Genomic DNA, 24,887 nt, shown 5'->3' on the forward strand with positions numbered 1-24,887 from the left:
CCTACTAAAGAAATAAAAAATATTCAATTTTGATCATTACATTTATTAACAAATAAACAAATTATTACACAAACATAGAGAACATTTCCCATCACATGCATACCTGATGCATGGTTAATATAAATAATTTCAGTTTACAAAAATATTATTACTACAGTCACCACACTGTCATTCGAAATAAGCTTTTTGTATATTTTATTTATTTATCGTTAAATCTTTATCACAGCCCTTTATAGAACACGCTCATAGGTACAGTAAACATATTCAGTCATAGTCTTATTTCATCACTTAATACCCAAAAGTAACCAACACTCTCCATTTTCCCATCTTTAGCCAGAGGAGAAACTTGTGCTCTGAGCTTTTGCAACCAAAGCAATTTCTTAAAATTACTTTTCTTAATTTCAAATCAGGAAATGCAATCTGATGTCACCGGTACATTTTATAAAGGGAAGTAACTCACGTTGAATTACAGTACCAGCCAGGATATATAACTAGAGTAGACATGTTCCATGACCAGGACGGCTCGTCGATAAATCAAGGGAGTAAAAAACATGAATTTCTCTCACCATTTCAAAATATTTACATTTCCGGTGTGTATTTTCTATTTGGCTTTATCAAAGAAAATGACATTGACACTTCTGACAGTAAATTTTAGTGTGGAGTGTAGGAATATATTGTTCACATTGAATGAACCCGCCCCAAATTCGGCGCATACAAGCTTTTTTCTAAGTTTTCATTTTGTGAATTAATCTTTTGTAAACTATTGTGCAAATCAAACCAATATATGAACTGAAGATGCTAATTAGTAAAATTTCGGTTGGAAACGGAATAAAAAGATGATGTTATTTTGGAACTATTTCAGTTTACTTCATGTAGTTGACCACCATACTTGCCAAATTAGAATCAACTGTTTTGCTATTCCACCAATTGTCATGCTGTCCTGTCAATGCGTATAATGTGCAATGATTGACACTTACTGATTTTTTTTAAGAGCATCAATAAAGAAACAACAGTCAAAATGTAAATATAAGAAATAGTTTAGCTTTTTTGTTGTAAGCTGCATTTTTTTCTGCAGATATTTTAACATGACAAGTATAAACTGCATTTTTTTTAGATATTTCAACATGAAGCACAAAATATCTTTAAAATGCAGTTAACAACATCAACAAAACAATTTCTTCATTGAGGAATCTAATACAGAAACTTATGATATGGACAGGAGCCTTGAGTTTATTTTAGTAAATTTGACAATAAAAATAGAACCTATTATCATTTATCTATTGCTAATGTGTTTAGTTCTTCAAATTGAGCTTGTAGTACAATACAAGAGATTTCAAATTTATGTTAAACTGGCAACACTTTCATCCGCCCAATAACAAAGATGGATATCAGTACATATCAGAAACAGTACACCACAACTGGTGTAACTCTCAGAATTACAGTATGCCCGGTAATTTGTATAATGAACATTTTATGATTAGAAAGTATAATGGTTTCTACTGCATATTAGGTCGTGAGTATTAAATTACACAATCAAAACCAAAATGGTTTAATTCCTACGACAAATAGGTTAACATATCAACATATATGTGTGTAATTCACTGAACAAATACTGCAGGGATGACCGTGAGTATAGCGAAATCACTACCAGATACAACCAACAATACAGTTGAGAGTAATGGTGATGCCGGCATGTGGATTAATGGATATTGTCCCTCATGTAAACTGTCAAACAGATTCTGGGAGTCCAGAAAAACACACATACAGTATTGGTCTTTTTTTTTTTATCAAATTATACAATCAAATACATAAATATTTGTACTTGCTCATGACTGATAAATTAATCTTACCAACACACTCCAAATTACTATATGGTTTGCAATATGCTTGGCTTCATACATAATTGAAAACAACTTTTGTAGGGATATTCTGCACAAGTAAGGATTTAGGATGATGTTTTTTATGGAAATTGTACAAAAGTATCCACTTTTATATGTAGAATCTTAGGTAGAGCACTAAAATCTGGAAAACTTGGGTATTTCAGTGAGCAACTTTTGATTTTACATTTATTTCCCCTTCTGGGATATCTATTATTTTCACAAACATGTATTTATTAATTATATTTTGCATAAAAGCAATGATCCTGTGACCCTTCAGGTTTGGATTCTGAAATGCACTATATCCTGTCAGTCTATTTCTGAGATATATTCACAAATGTATTTGAAATAAGTTATACTTTTTTTTCTATATTAACATGTACAATATTTATCATTATATATTATCAGCTGATGTTAGACATCTAGCTGGATAGATCCCACACACAGCCAGTCTGTTTCTTCTGTCGGATTTACTTTGTACTCCCACCGATGTTAGAGAACCAGCTGGATAGTTCAGACATACTGCCAAGTTTGTTGTAGAATGAACTTGTCATATCAGAGCTGGAACTCGGCTGAGGGAGAACGGCCGCTGCTTTCTCCGTCAGGGAATCTCCACCTGCCATCACACTCTGTACACAGAAAGAGGCATACATCAGATTTCTACACTTAAAATGATTTAATAATTTGTGATGTTGTTCAGACATCTGTCATGATCAGGTTATAAAAGATAGCCCACACCAAACAAGCCAGTCTCACAACAATCTTACCCCGAGTAGGGAATGTGACGGTATCGGTTGGTGAGGACAGTGTGGGGTGGGTAGACTGGGTACTTACCCTGTGTAGGGACTGTGACAGTATCGGCGAGGGCAGAGGTGGGTTGGTAGACTGGGTACTTACCCTATGTAGGGAATGTGACAGTATCGGCGAGGGCAGTGTGGGGTTGGTAGACTGGATACTTACCCTGTGTAGGGACTGTGACAGTATCGGCGAGGGCAGTGTGGGGTTGGTAGACTGGGTACTTACCCTGTGTAGGGACTGTGACAGTATCGGCGAGGGCAGTGTGGGGTGGGTAGACTGGGTACTTACCCTGTGTAGGGACTGTGACAGTATCGGCGAGGGCAGTGTGGGGTGGGTAGACTGGGTACTTACCCTGTATAGAGACTGTAACAGTATTAGTAAGGGCAGTGGTGGGTTGGTAGACTGGATACTTACCCTGTGTAGGGACTGTGACAGTATCGGCGAGGGCAGTGTGGGGTTGTTAGACTGGATACTTACCCTGTGTAGGGACTGTGACAGTATCGGCGAGGGCAGTGTGGGGTGGGTAGACTGGGTACTTACCCTGTGTAGGGACTGTGACAGTATCGGCGAGGGCAGTGTGGGGTTGGTAGACTGGATACTAACCCTGTATAGAAACTAACAGTATTGGTAAGGGCAGTGTGGGGTTGTTGGACTGGATACTTACCCTGTGTAGGGAATGTGACAGTATCGGCGAGGGCAGTGGTGGGTTGGTAGACTGGATACTTACCCTGTGTAGGGACTGTGACAGTATCGGCGAGGGCAGTGGTGGGTTGGTAGACTGGATAATTAGCCTGTGTAAGGACTGTGACAGTATCAGCGAGGGCAGTGGTGGGTTGGTAGACTGGATACTTACACTGTGTAGGGACTGTGACAGTATCGGCGAGGGCAGTGTGGGGTTGGTAGACTGGATACTTACCCTGTGTAGGGACTGTGACAGTATCAGCGAGGGCAGTGTGGGGTGGGTAGACTGGATACTTACCCTGTGTAGGGACTGTGACAGTATCGGCGAGGGCATTGTGGGGTTGCTTGGTTGTGTACTCAACGGCAACAGTATAAATCTGTTCTGACATGTAGTAAGTGGCAGGACATTGTGCTGTTCTTGGTGTGTGGTCTGGAGACCTCGTCCTGTGGAAAACATCCCAAGCTTGTCCAGGCTTGTCAGAGCTCCGTACAACACCTAGGAACAGTGAAAGAGGGAGATGTAATTTTTTCTATTCTCCTATTCTTCAAAACTGCCTGCTTGTCATTATATTCTTCCAATTATTAAATATGAACATGTACAACTAAAGATAAAGGGAAACCCACATATGAGATCTGGGAAGGTGTCATTTAGTACTTCTTCAGGATAGGAGTAACAAACATTTACCTGTTCAAATCTAATAAATAGATGACAGCCTGCTGTCCACATTTTTTCTAATCATTAAAACTATAAATGAGTTTACTGAAAAAATGCTTTAAGTACTTATTATTAGAGAAATATTGATAGCAAAATTTAAATTGTCAAACAAGATGCCTGTCTGGAAAAAGTGACAGCAAGAGGATAGACACATCACGGACCATGGATGAATGGTGATCTAATTAGCCAACCTTCTCATAATGATTAGGCTAAAATATCTAAACAAGATGTCATATGACTTGTACTGATATGATATCACTGGATATTTACCCCAGTCAGACAGATATCATGATACACTCCAGTGACATTTACACTCTATATAGACAAGTATTTTTTATTTTAGTACAGAACAAAAGTTGCTGGAATGTAGTGTCAACTCCGATAGGAAAAGACCAATATAACAATTAAAACACTGACTGGAAAAATGACATCACTGACAGCTGGATTACTAGCCCTCAACTATCAGTAGACAGGATGATCGATTGACAGAAAGTAAATCAGGTGGAACTCACAGTCAACCGTTGCGTTTGTTTGGTCAGGTGAGACTGGATGTAGGGGGAGAAGACGTCAAGGTCAAAAGGGTCAATCTTTTCCTCCAGCCTCTCTATCACTCGCCGGGACCGCTGCTGGTAGAGTTTACTCTCCTGTGTTACACAAAGATCAGAACATTCTAAATATATGTGAAGAAATCTCATTCAACTCAAGCTCTCGCAAGACATTCATGATAATCATACCACAATTTTTTTCGAGAAAGCTGCGAACAGATAAAATTATTGTAGAATGTACTGAAAGTACACATGTCTTCATCTGATGTTGTAGAACCCACAAATGTGTAGTTTCAAGCTCTCAGATATATTCATCTGAATTCCATATAGCACAGCTTAATATATAAAATTAATTGAAGACATTTGACAATGTATACATATAGCTGAGTAAGATATCAAGTGCTGTAAACACTCTTTATTTATAAAATGGATAATAATAGAACATTCTAGTTTAATTCCTGAAGTCTAGGAAGGTTTTGTCCCAAATAACACCCATTCACTTGTACCACTGATGAGAAAACCATAAGGCTTCTTCCTTGATGCACATTATCTAGTAAGTAATGAGGTACATTTGATTCAACTAGCCACTACCCGGTATACCTGCTGGTCGTCTTTTCTTGGAATGATCCGAACCACAAATTTGACATCGTATAAAAGCTGTAAAGCCATCTGCTGGGACATTGACAGATAATTGCCAGTCTTTTTCTTCCTGCAGGCGTTGAGTATTTCCTCATAACCAGTGAGGATTCCATTGGACACATTCACCACTAGATCCTCTACAACTTTTCTGTGGGAAAAACAATTTCCAAAATCATCTCTCACGGCTAAGATTGACATCCAGCTTTATCATAATGAAATTTATTTTAACAAGTTTTCTATGAAATATAATCTATAATTTCTTGATGAAATATTTATTTGGTATTTTTTAAAAATGTTTTATGATATTAGTCACCACCTATAAGAAATAATAGACTTTTAGAAGACAAGAATTATACGTAAACAGCTGTTCATTTACAGCTCTACAGGTAAGTTTTATATCGTCCAGTGTATATTGAATTAGACTTACTGTAATGATAAGTTTACCCTAGATTCTGCTGAGATTACAAAGGTATATAATTATGTATACTAATACCACTATACCTCCACGACATCCTACACTATTTACTGGGCTCTTGAGTCTATTACTTTGGGCATAACTAACCTGTGTATTGTGTGTGCTCCCACTCTGTTGATCTCGCGACACAAGCTGAACAAGAGGTCCTGTATATACCACGAGGCCTGTGAAGTAAAGAAATTCATTGTTTCAATCTAGAAATGTAATTGTGAAACACGTATGCCAGTAGGATAACTTGTCAATATCGCTAAGGATTTAAAAAATCGATCAAGATAAAGATGTAATCTAATTACCTGCATAGGAATCCGAATCTTTGAGCTCACATTTTTACCACTTTCTGTTTCTTCTTGAATAGACACCTCATCCCATCTCTGTAAAATGAAATAAAAATCAGAAAAGGTGCAACATACAAGAATAGCCTATTGTATATTTTCATATAATACCAAGGATATCAAACTGTAAAAGTATATATACTTTGGTGCACTCAAATTATAGCACATTAGTGGTTTTTTGGTTTATTTTGCTTAAGGTCCAACAGCCAGGGTTATTTAAGGACGTGCCAGGTTTTGGAGATGGAGGAAAGCTGGAGTACCCAGAGAAAACCACCAGCCTACAGTCAGTACCAGGCAACTGCACCACATGGGTTTCAAACTCACGACCCAATAGTGGAGGACTAGTGATAAATAATTCATTTCCTCACCAAGATACATGCTGTAGACGACAGTAATACATATCCCCCACCAATAGACATGGTGTAGACAACACTACATATCCCCCACCGATAGACATGCTGTAGACACAATAATTTATATCCCCCACCTTGAAACATGCTGTAGACATTTTTATACTCACTGTACATGTTGATATGGCATCTTTACCCTGTGGATTATTGATACAGGCTTTGAAATCCTTTAGCACAGAAGCAGACAAATATTCTACCCATATTCTACAACAGAAATTGGAAAAATTCTATGTCCATTATCTATTTATTTATATAATTATGCAATTTTTACGATGTAGTTGAAATTTACCATAAATGGATAGTTAAGAATACTTCATCTGCCACTTAGATTCTAAGACAATAATCCTTAATTTCAAAAGAACACGAAAAAGCTGTGGTAAGCACTTATCATGTTGCTCATTAGACATTCAGAAGAAGGCAGAATTTTGTTTGGCCTATATAACTCATCTGCCACGAAGGTAAGCTTTAACGCTTTATAGATAAATATCACTGCCTTTATTCATGCCAAATGAGGTCAAAATCAATGTTATTTAAGGTAATTTTCTAATAGGTAAACCGCTATTCTGACTCTTTTGAGCCAGCCTTCAGCAGGTTTTTACATACCTGTAAGCCCCTCTGTGACACTGTGCCAATCTTTCCTTTACTTGTAACCATACGGGATCATCCACAACCTTTGAACCCTGTTTGCTGCTCTTCATTTGTGACCTGGTCAATGACACAGAACGTTCATCAATGTTTGCGAAATGAAAAATAAATTTTATCGAAATGACAGTCACTTTCTACACAAACAATGTTCCTGTTAAACATGCCACAATGTTTCAAGACTGACTGGTCATAGCTTGACAAAGGGACCAGTTATTCATGAAACGTTGTGACACGTTTAACACGTACATTGTTTGTGAAGAAAGTAACATTAATTTTGATATCACATATTTCCAAAGTGATGAATCTTATTGATGAAAAATAGATTGTTTCTGTACAACTACTTTAGGTATTGATCAGGTGTATAAAGATTCATAAAAATGGCTGAGAGAGGCAAAAAGGAGCGGTACTTCAGAAAAATTTGATAATATATTGATGTCATGGAAAGGGTATAACTCTCAGAATCATAGGAATAAAAGTACTCAAAAATATTTTATGTTATCCACCGACTTTTTAATATGTCACACAAATGTACACTACTACTTACTTGAGGAGGTCAAGTTTGTCCTGTGATGTCTGTCCCACAATGCAATGCTTCAAGGAAGGGGCCAGCTCTGCCAGTGCTCCACAAAATCTCCCCACCAACAGAATCCTAAAAAACATCAATTTATTTAATCTCCCCACCAACAGAATCCTAAATAACATTAATCTATTTAATCTCCCTACCAACAGAATCCTAAATAACATTAATTGATTTAATCTCCCCACCAACAGAATCCTAAATAACATTAATTTATTTAATCTCCCCACCAACAGAATCCTAAATAACATCAATTGATTTAATCTCCCCACCAACAGAATCCTAAATAACATCAATTTATTTAATCTCCCCACCAACAGAATCCTAAATAACATTAATTTATTTAATCTCCCTACCAACAGAATCCTAAATAACATTAATTGATTTAATCTCCCTACCAACAGAATCCTAAATAACATTAATTTATTTAATCTCCCCACCAACAGAATCCTAAATAACATTAATTTATTTAATCTCCCCAACAGAATCCTAAATAACATCAATGTATTTAATCTCCCCACCAACAGAATCCTAAATAACATTAATTTATTTAATCTCCCCAACAACAGAATCCTTAAAAACATCAATTTATTTAATCTCCCCACCAACAGAATCCTAAAAAACATCAATTTATTTAATCTCCCCACCAACAGAATCCTAAATAACATTAATTTATTTAATCTCCCCACCAACAGAATCCTAAATAACATTAATTTATTTAATCTCCCCACCAACAGAATCCTTAAAAACATCAATTTATTTAATCTCCCCACCAACAGAATCCTAAATAACATCAATTGATTTAATCTCCCCACCAATAGAATCCTAAATAACATTAATTTATTTGATCTCCCCACCAATAGAATCCTAAATAACATTAATTTATTTGATCTCCCCACCAATAGAATCCTAAATAACATTAATTTATTTAATCTCCCCACCAATAGAATCCTAAATAACATTAATTTATTTAATCTCCCCACCAACAGAATCCTAAATAACATTAATTTATTTAATCTCCCCACCAACAGAATCCTAAATAACATTAATTGATTTAATCTCCCCACCAATAGAATCCTAAATAACATTAATTGATTTAATCTCCCCACCAATAGAATCCTAAATAACATTAATTTATTTAATCTCCCCACCAACAGAATCCTAAATAACATCAATTTATTTAATCTCCCCACCAACAGAATCCTAAATAACATTAATTTATTTAATCTCCCCACCAATAGAATCCTAAATAACATTAATTTATTTAATCTCCCCACCAATAGAATCCTAAATAACATCAATTTATTTAATCTCCCCACCAACAGAATCCTAAATAACATTAATTTATTTAATCTCCCCACCAATAGAATCCTAAATAACATTAATTGATATAATCTCCCCACCAACAGAATCCTAAATAACATTAATTGATTTAATCTCCCCACCAATAGAATCCTAAATAACATTAATTTATTTGATCTCCCCACCAATAGAATCCTAAATAACATTAATTTATTTAATCTCCCAACCAACAGAATCCTAAAAAACATTAATTGATTTAATTTCCCCACCAACAGAATCCTAAATAACATTAATTTATTTAATCTCCCCACCAACAGAATCCTAAATAACATTAATTGATTTAATCTCCCCAACAATAGAATCCTAAATAACATTAATTTATTTAATCTCCCCACCAATAGAATCCTAAATAACATTAATTTATTTAATCTCCCCACCAATAGAATCCTAAATAACATCAATTTATTTAATCTCCCCACCAACAGAATCCTAAATAACATTAATTTATTTAATCTCCCCACCAATAGAATCCTAAATAACATTAATTTATTTAATCTCCCCACCAACAGAATCCTAAATAACATTAATTGATTTAATCTCCCCACCAACAGAATCCTAAATAACATCAATGTATTTAATCTCCCCACCAACAGAATCCTAAATAACATTAATTTGTTTAATCTCCCCACCAACAGAATCCTAAATAACATTAATTTATTTAATCTCCCCACCAACAGAATCCTAAAAAATATTAATTTATTTAAAACCCCACCAATAGAATCCTTAAAAACATTAATTTATTTACTTTCAAATTATAGAAATGATGTATAATATTTATGTAGTTATACACATTGTACTGTTGTTATTATTATAATAAGTATCCCTGTACTGAGGTATACATGACCTGCCACATAAAATCTCAGCCAAAAATTTAGTTTGCAATCTATCATGTAGTCTAATTCATTATATATCCTGATGATGATTCCTCAGAGGATTTGGTCATTAGGAGTAAGTTCGACTGGAATGTTAATGAACACTTCTATCAGAATATGATGCATTAAAAAAATAGAAAATGTGGTAAAATTATCCAATATAAATCCTTAAAGTCCTATGACCTCAGGATTTTGATTGGTTGTACCTACTTGTTAATAGTTATCTGATTGGTTGTTCTGTCAGGTATTTCCAGTGATAATTTCCATAACTCAAGTTGTTCATCAACATATGTCAGAAGTCTGGAAGGGAAAAGAGAAAAAGAATGCTGCCATTTTAATCAAAATAATGAGACACACCAAAAAAACAATCCCCACACTGCTCATAGTACTTAAGTGGCCTGGGAATTTCTAGTAGTGTTGATCTTGTAAGTAAAATTTGCACAATAAACAAGAGGCCCATGGGCCTTAACGGTCATCTGACTCTTAAGACCCTTGTAATATAGTAGTTTACATGCTCAGTAGCAAGTGTAGTGGTACTGATGGCTATGGTTGACCATCTTTGATTTTGGACCAACCAGAAAAATAACAATGCTTGGTCAGCATCTCATCATTGAAGCCAAGTTTGAGCTGAATGCCACTGGTGGAACTTGAGCTGAATGCCACTGGTGGAACTTGAGCTGAATGCCACTGGTGGAACTTGAGCTGAATGCCACTGGTGGAACTTGAGCTGAATGCCACTGGTGGAACTTGAGAAGAAGTTTAAAATAGATGTTGTTCAGGAAAACCATGATTGCCTAATCATGTTAGAAAATGGCTGCCGTGGCTGCCAAATCAAAGCTTTTACAAGGCCAAAAAATAACAACACTTTGTTGGCTCCCCTTCCTTAACATTCCTTAACATCCTCACCACTTTCGAGCTCAATGGCACCAATGGAACTGGCAAAGTATTTTAAAATGTGTTTTTCAAGATGGCTGCCAATGCATTGGGCACATACACAATTTACCAAAATAGAATACACATAGCAAGTATACTAGTCGTGAATCAAGATTAAAATCCACTAGTTCACTAGTCAATGTATACTTACTCTTCCACACATCGGTGACATGTGACCTTGAGATGGTTAAGTAGGTCAGCCGTGTCACCATAGCGATTAAATGGTTTGTCTGTTTGTGTGTCCTTGTCATCTGCTGGCTGTATATAATGTTTACAATCCTCTATCAAGGTCAGTAGTTTATCGTCATAGTTATGGCACAGGCTACAAACATAAATAGTTTATCGTCATAGTTATGACACAGACTACAAACATAAACAGTTTATCGTCATAGTTATGGCACATGCTACAAACATAAACAGTTTATCATTATAGTTACAACACAGACTACAAACATAAACAGTTTATCATTATAGTTATGACATAGGCTAAAAACATAAATAGTTTATCATCATAGTTATGACATAGGCTAAAAACATAAATAGTTTATCGTCATAGCTACGACACAAACTAAAAACATAAACAGTTTATCATCAAAGTTATGAAACAGGCTACAAACATAAATAGTTTATCATCATAGTTATGACACAGATTACAAACATGTACAATTTATCATCATGGGATGTCTGTGAATCAAGTAAATGAATTTTACCTTTGAATGACCGGAGTATAAGCCTTGGCTTTCATCAGTAGGCCACTGGGGGCCTGTTCACTAGAGGTGCGAGCACTGGCCGTGGTCCATGCCATGTTGGCCTGTATATCCCCCGACCCCTCACACCAAATAAACTTGGATAGGTCAACCTCCAACTCACTGCTCCTACAGAAACATGTTGGCAGTATTATATTTAAGTAAGGTGACAACAGAACAGTGGGCAATGTCATATATTGGTAAGGAGAGAACAATATTTCAGAACTGAATCTGAAATACCACACAAAATGTATCAAAACTTTGCATAATGTTTTATAAGCTTTAACCAGTGAACAAAAACCACACTATTTTTCTACCTCACAACCGAAACTGGTCTATTTGTGTAAAGGAATACTAACTATGTATACACAAGTTTTAGTGCATTGTCAGTAAAAAAAAATGTGTGATATTGTATTTATTATTTTGTTTTATATTGGGTTTTTTTATGATTCCTTATCAATAATAAGATTGTTTATCAAAACATTGAACCAAATAATAATGACAGTCAAATTGACATTGAAAACAGAACAGAACAGTCACATGAGTTTTGATATATTCTAGCATATTTGGTCTCTGTGACCTTGAATGAAGGTCATCCATTTGAAAACAACTTGGTAGCCCTTCATCCCAGCATGCTACAGACCTATCATTGGGTCTCTAGGCCTTTTGCTTATCAAGAAGAAGTCGTTTAAAGATTTTAGCATATTTGACCCCTGTGACCTTGAATGAAGGTCCAGGTCATCAATTTGAACAAACTTGGTAGCCCTTCATCCCAGCGTGATACAGACCTAAAATTGGGTCTGTGGGCCTTTTGGTTATCAAGAGGAAGTCGTTTAAAAGATTTTAGTATGTTTGACCCCTTCGTCTCAGGTGGCGTTAAAATCTAGTATATATACATTCTCTAACATAATAGTGTAATTTATGAAGGATTTAAAGGTTCAATAAACTGAGAAAAACAGTGAAATATGAAATATAAGTCAGATTAGTAAAGTAAAATCTCATTACCCATCTTCTATGCTTCCAATCTCCATGACCAGTTTTGAAACCTGACGTTTGGTCAATTCAGTTGCTGTGTCCAATTGGTATTTCATCAATGCCTACAGAAAAAAATTCATATCTCATCACTAATATCCAGATACAAGAGGCTGTCCGAATGAGCTTATGTCATGCTTCCTGATGCGCATGCACAGTCATTATTTAAATGTGATACACTCATCGAAGGTACCATTACTGCAAATGTTAAAACTAGTTTAATGCATAGTTTTACAGTTTATACAGTTAATTAATGCAAAGAAAAGAATACATTACTATCGCCAAAAGAAGTAGAGTTAAAATAGTGCTAATTGTATCATCTCTTCCCTGTGATAAACACCCTGTGATAAACACCCTGTGATAAACAATGAGATTTGCATTTGGTATTTTAATTAGGATTAAATTAATTGTAATTTTGACCTATTTTACAAATTGACAGAATTTTACACTTTATGACAATGACTGACCTTGCCCCATTTGACACTGACATACATGACTTTGTATTTATGGCGACTGATTTTAATCTTGTATGATGGTGACTGATCTTGACCCTATTAACACTGAGAGCTGATGTAACCTGGTGACTGACCTTGACCCTATTAACACTGATAGCTGATGTGACCTAGTGACTGACCTTGATCCTATTAACAATGACAGCTGATGTGACCTAGTGACTGACCTTGACCCTAATAACAATGACAGCTGATGGGACCTGGTGACTGACTTTGACCCTATAAACAATGACAGCTGATGGGACCTGGTGACTGACCTTGACCCTATTAACACTGATAGCAGATGGGACCTGGTGACTGGCCTTGACCCTATTAACACTGATAGCAGATGTGACCTAGTAACTGACCTTGACCCTATAAAAAATGACAGCTGATGTGACCTAGTGACTGACCTTGACCCTATTAACAATGACAGCTGATGTGACCTGGTGACTGACCTTGATCCTATTAACAATGACAGCTGATGTGACCTAGTGACTGACCTTGACCCTAATAACAATGACAGCTGATGGGACCTGGTGACTGACCTTGACCCTATTAACACTGACAGCTGATGGGACCTGGTTGTCAATCTATCTGAGACTGACAACATTTTACCTTATATGACCTGTTTTTATATGTCTACTGACCTTCACTCTATCCAGGAATAGTGCCCAAAGGAAATCCTCCCAGCTGGAGAGTTTCCTGTTGAGTATACGAGAACACACCCCCTGCCAGTCAGTCATGCTATCGTCCTGGGATAGTAACTCCCACACTGCATCACGGATATCAGCCAATCTCTTCACAGTGTTGACAAAACCTAGCAGCTTACCTACACCATGTTTCACGTCCCGGATACATCTGTGGAAAAAAAAAAGAGTGTGGAGCATTAATGACTGATAGGTCTGCTTGAGCATATGAATAAATGGCAGCTATGTAGAGTCATATAAATAAATCAGGGAAAGATCATTTGCTTTTATCCTCAGATCTGTTTTTATCATATGAATACCATGTTGTCAGTGTAATAACACTTATGTGTAAATGGTGTTTAATATATTAAAATGACAGCTCCTCAAGATTTGAAATACCTCTCCGTTTGACAGAACATTTTTCTCCATCATATAATACAGATCACTTCCAAAGTGAACAATTATAACACACAACATGAGAATATTTCAAAGACAGTTTTTTGTATGACAGTAACATATCAATCAACTCCTGACCTGAACAATCATATTGGTCCAAAGAAAACTTCAAATGCTGGAAAAAAAATTGACCCCAAAACATCACTGAACACAATGGTTCAATGGAAACACACTTGGAGGATATGCCTCATCAAATATTAAAAATTGTGAAGTTTTCCAAAACAAAATATCCCATTTTCTTATATTATAATTAAGTAAAGATGAAAACATGACGCTGGTTAACATGGTACAACAACATGGCATGAATGATTACGTACGTATCAATCCACTGTTGGCAGTTGTCCTGGAGATACTGTACAGATACCGGTGTGGCGTGGGACCTCAGAGTGGGGCAGAAATCTGGTGAACACAACACATACCATTGAAACATGGCAATTACAGCAATATACAGGATAGGATAAGGAGGCTTACTAGCTTACTGACAGAAGAGCTCCATTCCAGGAAGTCTATAACATTTTCTTTATCGTAATTTCAACATTTAACATGATTATTGAAGTCTTTGACAATTCTAAAAGGTTTATGAGGTGCAGGCACTGGTTGATAATGAATATTTATATATTAATTAAAATGTTTCCCAAGGGAGCTAACTAGAACACAATCACAGGTAAAAACCTGTCCGTAAGGATATATATATTATGTTATAGTGACAAGTATTTTGATTCCAAATAAACTCCATACTGCATTTTTTAAGAAAAGAATGGGAAATTGAACTTGTTTATAATTAAATGTTGCACATCCGAACAGTTTATGTCAATGTGTGCATTATTGGATCAGAAATAATAAGCCAATCATTTAATACCTATGACAGCAAATTAAATAAGAAATAAAATGATATTCATTACCAGGAATTTGCTATGATTGTTAAATAATGTGGAAACAGGATAACATTTTCCTGAATATTTATAAAACATAGGTACCTAAAACAGATGATGGCAGACTTTTCAGCGAGGAAGACTGATGGAAGTCCAGTAATCCTGATTCTGTGAATTCAAAGAAAAATATTTGAAATATGATCACTACCAATTTGATAATAAGTTATACCAAAATTTTCTTTACAATAGGAAGTATTTTGTCTACACAATTCTAAATAAATGGTTACAAAAAGTTTTCTCACCAAAAACCAGATTATTTCTTAACTATTGAAAAGACTTTGGAATGAGATTCATCACTGTTGTATGAAAATTAATAAGGAAAGATATTCATCTTAAGTACAAGTAATGATTGAAAACTGTGTTTGCAAGCAAAGTATCACTTTCCCTCATATTGCCTGCAGTGTTTTGGGACGAAAATGAGTTTTGGTATTTTGGTAGCTGACTTTACATTTTCTTCCCATCACCAGAAAGTGAAAAGTAGTCAAGACTCAAACACTACTCTCTTTGCTCAAAAAAGGAAATGGACATTTCTGAAAGCTCACAAAACAGTTTCAATTGCTGTTTGTGTTAAGATAAACATCTTTCCAAATATTGACAACAAAGTTCACCACTTTTAAATAGTGTCTCACCGTGCTGTTTCTGAGATGTCACTGTGGTCAAGATGGTCACCAGCAGATTACTGGACACTGAAATACACAGACACACATTTAAATAATAATTCTGTCATATTTCATAAAAATATCACAAAAAAAGATTTTTAATCCTATATCATACTGGTATGGAGCTGCTGCAACATCTTTATATTAAAATTTAAGGGATAATGTCAGTGACATTATCATGTAATCATTTTGAACATTAAACAAAGTATGTTTTACTTGTTTCGATGGCTTAATATCATGACCATATGCCTTTTGGCTATTCAGAACAAGTCATTTGAAGGAACATGTTTGGGCAGGTGTACTAATGTCACTGATATCACTCTTGCAAAGCATTCTGTGTACTTGGTAGACCTACCTCCCATGGCGGAGCTGTCGCCCTGGTAGAAGACACTATGTATCTGGTGTATTGTGGTAGTAATTAGTTTGACCACAGTACAGACCTGATCTTTTACACCCTCTGTCTGGTTTGGATGGAACAACTGCTGTACCGCTGTCTAGAATTTCCCAAATGAAATCGTAAGCCATGAAAACCTCATTTGAGGTCAGACATTTAATTATTAAAATTATTGCACAATGTTGAATTTTATTTGATGATAAACAAGAGATCCAAGAGGAATCTTGGTGCCCACCATTGAATGACCTTTTTTTAGATCTCTGTAAGACTAATAATTTCTCTACTTTTCTCTCATTCTTCTAAATCATTTGAAAATAAGAGGAACCTATATATTAAATAAGAGAAAGATTCATCAAAACCTCTCTGAGAGATAGGGCTAACACATTTCAACTAATACAAAGAAAATCAAATTGAAATTCAAGAAATATCCAAAAAGAACTTATATGAAACATGTACAACAAGGGATCAAGGGGAACCTACAGGTGAAATTTGAGAAAAATCCATGAAGAACATCCTGAGAAATAGCGATAATTAATGTCAACTGTCAAATACGGCTTCAAAGTGCTAATGTTGTGCTAAATTGAAAAGTAAATGAACTGGCTGTTTCACATTAAAAATTACCGTTCGTGCAAGCAGGAACTCGTTGAAGACCTGCCTCGGTGTACTATCCTCCAACAGGATAATACTACACAGACACTCAGCTATCTTCTACAAATAAAAAAAAAATCATTTTTAAATCTTGCTATTATGTACAACTAGGAATTTCCATAAGACAGACATTACTTCACTTCCTTTACTTTTTCAAAAAATGTTTATGTATTTTTTTATAGAAAGAGATATTTCTATAAGTCAGCAGATTAAACAGTTGACCTGAAATACTACTTAAAACTGTACCTGATCTGTGATGGCGGACTCCTTCAGCATTGAACGGCTCCCCTGGTAACAGAAAATGGTCAATTAAGGAGCTTCCTAAAATCTTGCTATGACTCAAATCTTTGGTACAAAAGTTTCATGCTGAAACATGGACAAAACTTTATGAAGTTAGAAATTCATTCAGCGAATTACATTCCCCTACAAGATGTGAAATTATACACCAAGAACGCATCGATGATAATTTTTTAATAAACAAGATTGTTCTTTCCCAAGTATTAAATTCCAGTGTCAAGTAGTAAAAGAAGTAGAGCTTGAACAAAATAATGTGTTGAAGGGCGGACAAACACAACACAAAACTATTATTAGTTAACATAATAATGTTGTATATATTTCCAAAGTACCATACAAAATAAGAAATCATGGATGTTTATACTTATTTGATGGTACAGTGTTTGATAGGTCTGTGTAGTTTGGTGGCCCTGATGCAACACAAAGGTCTGTAGTATTGTGGTTTTGAATTGACAGATAAACCTGTAGTATGGTGGCCCTGAAGGGAAAGACAAACCTGTGGTATGGTGGCCCTGAAGGGACAAACAAACTTGTAGTGTGGTGGGCTGGAAGGGACAAACATGTAGTATGCTGGCCCTGAAGAGACAGCAAAACCTGTATTATGGCAGCCCTAACATGATTGATCAACCTGTATTATGGTGACAGACAAATATGTAGTATGATGGCCCAAATGTGACAAACTTGTGGTAAGGTAGTATTGAAGTGACAGACAAACCTGTGGTAAGGTGGCCCTGAAGTGACAGACAAACCTGTAGTATGTTGGCCCTGAAGTGACAGACAAATCTGTAATATGGTGGCCCTGAGGTGACAGAAAAACCTGTAATATAGTGACCCTGAAGTGACAGACAAACCTGTAATATGGTGACCCTGAAGTGACAGACAAACCTGTAGTATGGTGGCCCTGAAGTGACAGACAAACCTGTAATATAGTGACCCTGAAGTGACAAACAAACCTGTAATATGGTGACCCTGAAGTGACAGACAAACCTGTAGTATGGTGGCCCTGAAGTGACAGACAAACCTGTAATATAGTGACCCTGAAGTGACAAACAAACCTGTAATATGGTGACCCTGAAGTGACAGACAAACCTGTAGTATGGTGGCCCTGAAGTGACAGACAAACCTGTGGTATGTTGGCACTGAAGTGACAGACAAACCTGTAGTATGTTTGCACTGAAGTGACAGACAAACCTGTAGTATGGTGGCCCTGAAGTGACAGACAAACCTGTAGTATGTTGGCACTGAAGTGACAGACAAACCTGTAGTATGGTGGCCCTGAAGTGACAGACAAACCTGTAGTATGGTGGCCCTGAAGTAACAGACAAACCTGTAGTATGGTGGCCCTGAAGTGACAGACAAACCTGTAATATGGTGGCCCTGAAGTGACAGACAAACCTGTAATATGGTGGCCCTGAAGTGACAGACAAACCTGTAGTATGGTGGCCCTGAAGTGACAGACAAACCTGTGGTATGGTGACCCTGAAGTGACAGACAAACCTGTAGTATGGTGGCCCTGAAGTGACAGACAAACCTGTAATATGGTGGCCCTGAAGTGACTAATAGCAGCCCACTGACGATTGAGGACTGGGAACCTGTGTAGGAGGTCAGGAGACTGCTGAGAGTCAAGCTGGAGACTGGTGTGGATGTGTCGGGACAGCAGGTAGTGTCGGGTGGCTGTTAAGTAATCATTACGGTCCAATGCACTCCAGATCTATCGAAAATAAAAATGATTACAATCTCTGCAGTATAATATACAGTGCATTCCGCTTAATCGGGTTGCCTATTTGCGGGGACTTTTTACCCGATTAACCGACTTACCCGATAAGCCGAAATGCACGTCGCCATCTTGGATTTGGTCCGTAATGGTAGTCAGACTTGGGTCGATTTTGGATGAAAATATTTGCGTTATTATTGTTAATAAACGGTGTTTTTGTTTGTGCTTTTACTGATGTCAAATTGTCAGATTACTATTACTAATTGTATAAAAATGTGTGTATTAAAATAACAAAACCTTAATGATTTTCTTATTCGCGGCACAGTACAATCGTAGCACCTCAAATCGGGGGGTCATACATCCCTGTTTCATCCGTGTGTTCCTAATTTGACATACGATCTAAGGACTCGCCGACAATTACATCTAAAATCATTTATGTTTATCATAGAGACATTCTTATGTTCGCTTTGAAGTTTAAAATATTCCATATTATTTCCAATTACCAAAGCACAGAGATCGGAGAAACCGAGTTTATTTAGGTCGTTTCCTGTGGTATAAATTTATACGAACTTGACACTGGCAGTCACTGATAAAACAACACGAAATCCAATGTAATGTTTTTATTAACCAGTTCTAATCCTAACCTGAATAGGAATTATGAGCTAACGTCGGGCGTCTGTCCTTTTACTGCTCGCTACTGATTTTTAACTCACCTGTGTATCGGTGTCGTCACATTTCCCCGTGGCGAACCCCTCACTTTGGATTCGCCACATACAGTAAGCGGTGATATCAATCGATCTGTAGCAATATCAGACCCAGGTAAAAACCTATTGTTTTGGTTTTTGCTTCGAAGATTTTACATCCCAGACGTAAAAGTTTAATTGTCTAGTCGCTTAATTATGCTTTTAAAACCCCATTACGTTTTGCCTGCTGCTGACTCTAAAAATAACATTTAATTTTACCCACAATTCTTAGTCGACTTCCTGTTGGGGAAAAACCACACGAGGCAGAATCAACAACAACACAGTTCTGAACATGACAAAACCCCGACATAACATTACCGTTTAAGGTAATATTTAACTGTTTTTTGACATTTGAACCATCAAAATTACACTATTTGTTGATAAATGTCTAAAACTTAAAGAAATACGCGATGACTTTCGTGAAAATCGGAGCATTTCTATTTTTTGTCCCGATTGTTCTATTCGAATAACCGAAAAATACGACTTTTCCAACCCAATTAAACGAATTTTTTTAACATGATTTAAGAGAAAATGGTTTTGGTTTTTGAAATTTTACCCAATTAAACGAAATACCCGATTAAGCGTTACCCGATTAAGTGGAATGCACTGTACTTCAGATCTATTGAATTTCAATTTGAAATTCATAAATTATTGCAGTCATGTAAATGACAGATATTAACATTTTGTGTAGCAATGCCCCTCTTTACTGCCCTCTTTATCCAAAGTAAGTAATAGATTCATGGTTTTCATTCAAAATAATTGCCAAAAAAATTGTATTTGTGATAGAGTTGTCTCCCTTTTTGAGTTTTATGGTATTGTGATCTATATGGATCTATTTTAATCTTTCCTATAAACAGCATAGGTTCTAGTTTTCACTGACCTTTTCTGGCATATCCAACAGTAGCTTGATCTGCATGGCTATGCTGTGGAACTTCAACTCCTGTTTCCTCCTACATAATAAAACATATCACAGAAATAATGATTCGGAAATAGAACTTTTTATATAAATACATACGAGTCCGCTAGATACAAACTGTGACTACATGCATATGACATTTAATCAAATAACTAGATACAAACTGTGACTACATGCATATGACATTTAATCAAATAACATGAGGTTATATGTTCTACATACATTTTGTACAGATCTGTATTCTATGACTAGAAAAATGTACAAAGAAAATCTCTTTGAATATGCTGACAGGTACAGACAAGATTTGTAATTGTTCAACGTAAATGACCTTAATGTAGAATTTGAATACAGTGAATCCTACTTATTATCATAATGATATCCTATTTATCATAATTTGTTTTTCTATGTATGGAATTGATTTATACATCTGTATATCTTATAAATTTCAGGAAAAAACATTGTATACTCATGTATATGGGGTTTTTTTTTTTAAACATTGTTAAATGCAGAATTGCTCTTGTGATCAAACTAGTACATTGTATAGAAGAATGCCACATTTCCAAACTGATCAGTAAACAAATCATGCTTCATGGTTATACAGTTGCTCGGATACAAAATTTCATAAAATGTTCGCTTTTTATGTAGAGGACACAGCAGGAGTTTTGATAATTGAAAATTTGGAAGTGTGGCAGTCTGATATTATCTGGTAAGTCCAGAACAGAAATACTACTGTGCTATTTTTTTTATGAGTCCAGTACCAAGAGATATGATGGGCATGCTGGTACTCAAAATTTGAAGGAGTCCCACAAGAAAGGCACGAGACTCAGACTCAAATATCCAAGTCCCAAAAACCACTAAGGCTGTGTTCTACTGTATTAAAGTTCTTACTGTTGGTCAAGCTCCTTGTTGGATCTGTTATGGAAGGATGTGCCTCGTACCATATGGCTCTGATTTAGCTCCTTACACATTTTGTCTATACGGGCTATAGACTTCATAACCTATAAATAGGAATGACATATGTAGTTAGTATCACACAAGACAATATTGTAAGCATGTCGGCTGTTATGTACATGGTTTTGGACACAAAACATGATGTTAGGTGATAATTTTAGCTGTGGATGTTGCAGCATATGAAATAACAGAAATAACATATTTACATAAATATATATGAACATCAGAATCCCATACCATTAAGGAGACCATTAACAGTATTGAGCGCAATAACACGAGTACAATGTAAATGAACATTTTAATTGTTCTTTTACATGTAAGGTATGGAACAAAACATAGGCCCAGAATGCATGCTATTATGTTCTACTTAATCATTATATTAATGTGAAACTTGGAATAGGGGATGACTTACAACTGAAATAACAAAGTATCTCCATGATCCAAGAAATTTGTTGAAAAGTAAATAATGTTGACTGCACAATGGGTCTATCATCCTTCTAAAAATTTGACCTGGTAATGATAGTAGTTCAAATAGTGTTTAATTTTCTCCTTTGTTTGTATATAGCTATTTAAAATGTGGGCTGATGTTAGATCTACCTAACTTTGTTTACCTTTGAAGGAATGGATATATGATTATTTTTTGTTCTTGTAACTGTCAGACAAGTACAAACAACATCAATGTACTTTGGACACATGTGTAAATTTTAAAAAGCCTTCTAAAACTTACATTTTGTGCACTATTTTTCATTTCTGTGATGGTGTCTGCAGCCTCTATTAGATCTCGGTATCTTTCACTGAATGAACAACAAGTATGTATAAAAAATGATTTATCATTAAAAAAATATAATACTGCAATAATTAAATACAAAATAATAAGTAGATATTTTCATTTTATATATTTGTAGCATACATGGGTAAAAAAACAAACTCTATATGAAAATTTCCCTAAAACATTAGGTAAACCACTCCTTATGAAATGTTGCTTGTTAATGATAAAACTATAAAATACTTACAATTGGACATTGGTAGAAATAGACTGAGAGGGTATTTAATGGTCCTACATGTACATGACAATGTACTGCTACTACATTTTCCAATGTCCAGCAGAACAGTAAATGTATATTTCTCGTAATTTAGTTAACAGCGTCATGGTCAGGTAGAGTACTTGAAAGATTTTATAAAATGATCAAAATGAAATGAAAATTAGAGTTTCATCCATACCCAACCATCGTCCTCAAGTCTTCCTTCTTTCTCTCAATATCAGTCCTATAAAATAAAAAGATAAATAAATTTTATTTGGGGTACATAGCATAAAATACACATTCCTATTTAAATGTGCATACAAAACAAATTCCTTCAATTTATTTCAAATAATCTAAACATCAAGTTTTTATAGTTAACAGATGTTTTGTAAAGACAAATATCAGGTTTTCTTACAAACATATGTGGCTAGTACTTAATTATATAAGTTATTTTCACAGATTGTAATTGCAAGATATGTACATGCAACTATTTCAACTATATTCTTCATTGTGTTGCAAACACAAACCTGGTCTTCTTTTCAATTCCTCTGATTTCATCTATGGTAAACTTTTCAAACAGGATGTTAGTGTCAGTTTCATGAACAGGTAATGCTGAAAAAAGATAAACATAAAAAAAAACATTTTTATTATTTTTGTTTCTGAATATACATTGTAATTTGTATTACCAGTAAATGTTATGATTATAAGAGTGAAAATTCCAAGGCCATTGGCATTCCTCCTTTCCCCTCTTAGCAAAGCTATCCCTCCACCTCATTTTTGTATGGTTCAAACAGTAGCACCCTATATCCTTGTGGTATACACAGCAGAAAACACCTGTTGTTATTATTTTATTAGGATTTATTAGGAAACATTATGGACGCAGGCTGAAAGCCTCTATATCCATATCCAGTAAATTACAAAGAAATAATAATTAAATAATATCAGTCCGGTGCAATGTACATGTAGCATTTGGAGATTATTGTTCTTTATATATAAACAGGTTATTTTCCAATAATTGTCCAACAGGATTTCAAACTGATAAACAGTTTCTGCATTTATGACATGTTGGGGAAGACTGTTCCAGAGATCAACAATTCAATAGCTAAAGAAGTGTTTCCTTGCATCCCGTCGACATCGTTTTTTGAAAATTTTCTGGGAGTGACCTCTAGTTCTGTTATTATTGTCCATTTGGAAAAAGTTTTTCTTTACTCGACTATCATATTATATATATTGTTCATTATTTTAAAAACATTGATGACATCTCCTCTAGTTCTCCGATGTGAAAGTGTTGGAAGATTTAATCTTTCCAAACGTTCCGAATACGATAGCGTTTTAAGTCCTGGGATGAGTTTAGTTGCCCTCCTCTGCACATTTTCAATCAGATCAATATCGTTAATTCTCGCAGCATATTCAAGATGGGGCCTTACTAGTGCTTTAAATAGTAATGTAAACATAGATTCATCTAAATACATGTAACAGGAGAGGAGAAAATGTAGTGGCCAGACCGGGGTTCGAACCCGGGACCTCCGAACACTAGCCGGGTGCTCTACCAATTGAGCTACCTGGTCACCGATGATCGACCCAGTCCAGTCCCGCTACATACACAAATGATCTCCGTATCAATCCAACTATGCTATTTGCTTTGTTGACACTTAATTGTATGTGTTTTTTAAAGTTCAGATCTTCGTCGATCATGACACCAATATCCTTCTCACACGTAATGTTTTCTAGTTGAAATTTTTCTTCACCCAGTCCTGACATGTAGTATTGTCTTTTCTCAGAAGATTTAATTGAGAGAACTTTACACTTCTTTGGGTGAAATTTCAGTAGCCATGTATTTGACCAAATTTGGAGTTTGCCCAGATCATTTTGAAGTATTTGAACATCATCATTGCTGTTTATCTGCCTGCATAGTTTAGTGTCATCTGCAAATAATGGCGACTAGGAAGCTGTTATTATTGTTTCTGGAAGCATATTATTTAGCTGAAAGACAATGTAATTAATGATTATATCAATAACTGGCATTAGCCTTTGAATGCAGCTGAACTTCTTGTCTACAAATGATGTGAACAAAAACCTCTTGTGCATTCTACAGATATTTCTTTCACTTGCGACAATCTATGTAAATAACTGCCAGACGATCGCTCGATACCCCGACATGTAAAATTTCTGCGCAACAACGAATCTCCAAACACGATATACTTTGCAGAGGATTTCTTGTAGCTATTTCAACCAATGACCAGTTCTATTAAGCTTGCATTTTTTATATACGTGTTAAAATACAATATTACTTTTTGATGACATGTCGGCTTTCGATGTGGAAGCCATGTTGGCGAGTC

The 24,887-nt window shown here is 35.6% G+C and overlaps 1 protein-coding gene across 1 annotated transcript; it reads right to left on the reverse strand.

The window, feature by feature from the left end:
• Positions 1–22: 22 nt before the first annotated feature.
• Positions 23–24,887, reverse strand: LOC117334515 (conserved oligomeric Golgi complex subunit 1-like). The gene is made up of 27 exons (XM_033894193.1): positions 24,840–24,887; positions 23,076–23,160; positions 22,748–22,792; positions 22,254–22,320; positions 21,464–21,573; positions 20,540–20,609; positions 18,734–18,913; positions 17,155–17,196; positions 16,882–16,968; positions 16,222–16,360; positions 15,837–15,893; positions 15,253–15,315; positions 14,593–14,674; positions 13,781–13,991; positions 12,613–12,704; positions 11,572–11,736; positions 11,013–11,183; positions 10,139–10,228; positions 7,662–7,766; positions 7,076–7,177; positions 6,583–6,676; positions 6,024–6,101; positions 5,818–5,894; positions 5,217–5,403; positions 4,584–4,715; positions 3,655–3,852; positions 23–2,506 (listed from the first exon to the last, which is right to left on the reverse strand). The coding sequence occupies exons 1-27, from the start codon at positions 24,874–24,876 to the stop codon at positions 2,348–2,350; spliced, it is 2,925 nt and encodes a 974-aa protein (XP_033750084.1). The 5' UTR covers positions 24,877–24,887; the 3' UTR covers positions 23–2,347.

The sequence above is a fragment of the Pecten maximus genome, chromosome 9 (assembly GCF_902652985.1).
Source record: "Pecten maximus chromosome 9, xPecMax1.1, whole genome shotgun sequence".
NCBI lineage: Eukaryota > Metazoa > Mollusca > Bivalvia > Pectinida > Pectinidae > Pecten > Pecten maximus.

Coding starts and splice junctions, on each gene's coding strand:
- LOC117334515 (XM_033894193.1), bottom strand. CDS start 24,876: ATGGCTTCCACATCGAAAGCCGACATGTCATCAAAAA. Junction 22,793..23,075: donor GGAATTGAAAAGAAGACCAG/GTTTGTGTTTGC, acceptor TTTATTTTATAG/GACTGATATTGAGAGAAAGA. Junction 4,716..5,216: donor CAAGAAAAGACGACCAGCAG/GTATACCGGGTA, acceptor TGTGTAACACAG/GAGAGTAAACTCTACCAGCA.